Source organism: Chaetura pelagica, unplaced genomic scaffold (assembly GCF_000747805.2).
Source record: "Chaetura pelagica isolate M959 unplaced genomic scaffold, ChaPel_1.0 scaffold104, whole genome shotgun sequence".
In the NCBI taxonomy this organism is placed as follows: domain Eukaryota; kingdom Metazoa; phylum Chordata; class Aves; order Apodiformes; family Apodidae; genus Chaetura; species Chaetura pelagica.
This window is the reverse complement of record NW_009953786.1, coordinates 9,551,269-9,552,634: the sequence shown is the minus strand read 5'-3', so window position 1 is coordinate 9,552,634 and position 1,366 is coordinate 9,551,269. Positions and strand designations below refer to the sequence as shown.

At 42.8% G+C, this 1,366-nt stretch overlaps 1 protein-coding gene across 1 annotated transcript in view; it reads left to right on the top strand.

Annotated features, from left to right (window-relative positions):
• Positions 1-1,366, top strand: part of PAK1IP1 (PAK1 interacting protein 1) — a 10,361-nt gene that overhangs the window by 1,967 nt on the left and 7,028 nt on the right. Inside the window, exon 2 of the mRNA XM_010000989.1 lies at positions 90-221. Coding sequence (XP_009999291.1) covers positions 90-221 — 132 coding nt within the window. The remainder of the gene's footprint in view (positions 1-89; positions 222-1,366) is intronic.

The window sequence follows — 1,366 nt, the reverse complement described above, 5'->3', positions numbered from 1 at the left end:
CTCTAGGTTTTGCTTTTAAAAAAAAAAAAAAGGCTGACAAAGATGATCACCTTCAGAAAAACCTGTTTATTCTGCGTTTTCGTCGACAGGCCTGGGCAGTCGTTCCTGATTTTACACATCACGCCCACTCTGCCTCGTTGTCGGTGGTCGCAGTGAACAGCAGATACGTGGTCACGGGGAGCAGGGATGAGACCATCCAAATCTATGACATGAAAAAGAGGGTAGAACACGGGGCGCTGCTGCAGCACAATGGTAGGGGGGCTTTTCTTCACAGAACATCATTAGTGATAGAAATTTAGAGCTGAAAAACTAGCCCTTACCAGAAGAAGAAAAATGTTGTGTTTTTTTTTTTTAATAAGTCTTTATTAGTGATGCTGTTGCAGCCACGTTGGCCTAACGATACAAGGAAGGGAAGCTTTTGAGCATAAACATCAAAAAATCCATTTGGGTATTAGCCCACAAATATAGCTGCTTTTTCAATTCATGTTTAAGCTTAACTGTTCAAGAAGTTACAGCTCACAAGTGGCTCGTGAGCCATTTTAGTTTTACTGGGCAGTTTATCTAGACTGTGCCTACTCTGCAGAACCATCTTTCCCCCATGTCCTTTTCCTGTCACAAATGTACATGAGCCATGCATAATGTCTGTCTGTGTGAGAGCAGGCTGCTCTGTTTGGGTCGTTTGTAGCTTAATCCTGATTGTCCATTTTCTCCTGTTAACCAAGAAGTACACGGAGCTAGACTGAATGTGGTACCTGTGTTCAACTCACATGGTGTGTAAGTGGTGCTCATGGGAAGCAGCAATAAATTCGCCTGCGTGTCAAGAGCTGAGCTTTGACATAGGAGCATTCCGTAGCAATGACAGAAGCTCTGTGTTACCTGCAGCACAGTGATTAAGTACTGCTGTTTCAGGAGCAGACCAGATGGGGTTCAGGCGTGTATGGCTGGCTCTAGGAGGGCTGGCAAAGCACTTGAGTGATTGAACAGAACAAAAAGATTGCCAGGGTGGGGCTTGTGAAGAAATACTTCGGAAGTAATTCAGATTTGCCCAAGGGAAGGGTAGTAGCTGGCATGTTTTGATGCCAGAAGCTTCTCTGCTAATTAATACATTCTCTGTGTTCAGTGTGTAAAACTTTGTTAATAGCTCTTCTTTGGATTTTTAGGCACAATAACTTGTTTGGAGTTCTATGGTACTGCGCATCTACTGAGTGGGGCTGAAGATGGACTAATTTGTATCTGGAACACAAAGAGATGGGAATGCCTGAAATCCATTAGGGCTCATAAGTGAGTTTCTTAAACCTGTATATGCACATGAGTTTTCATATTCATTTTCCTTGTAAATAATACATGTGGCTAATACATTTGTGTG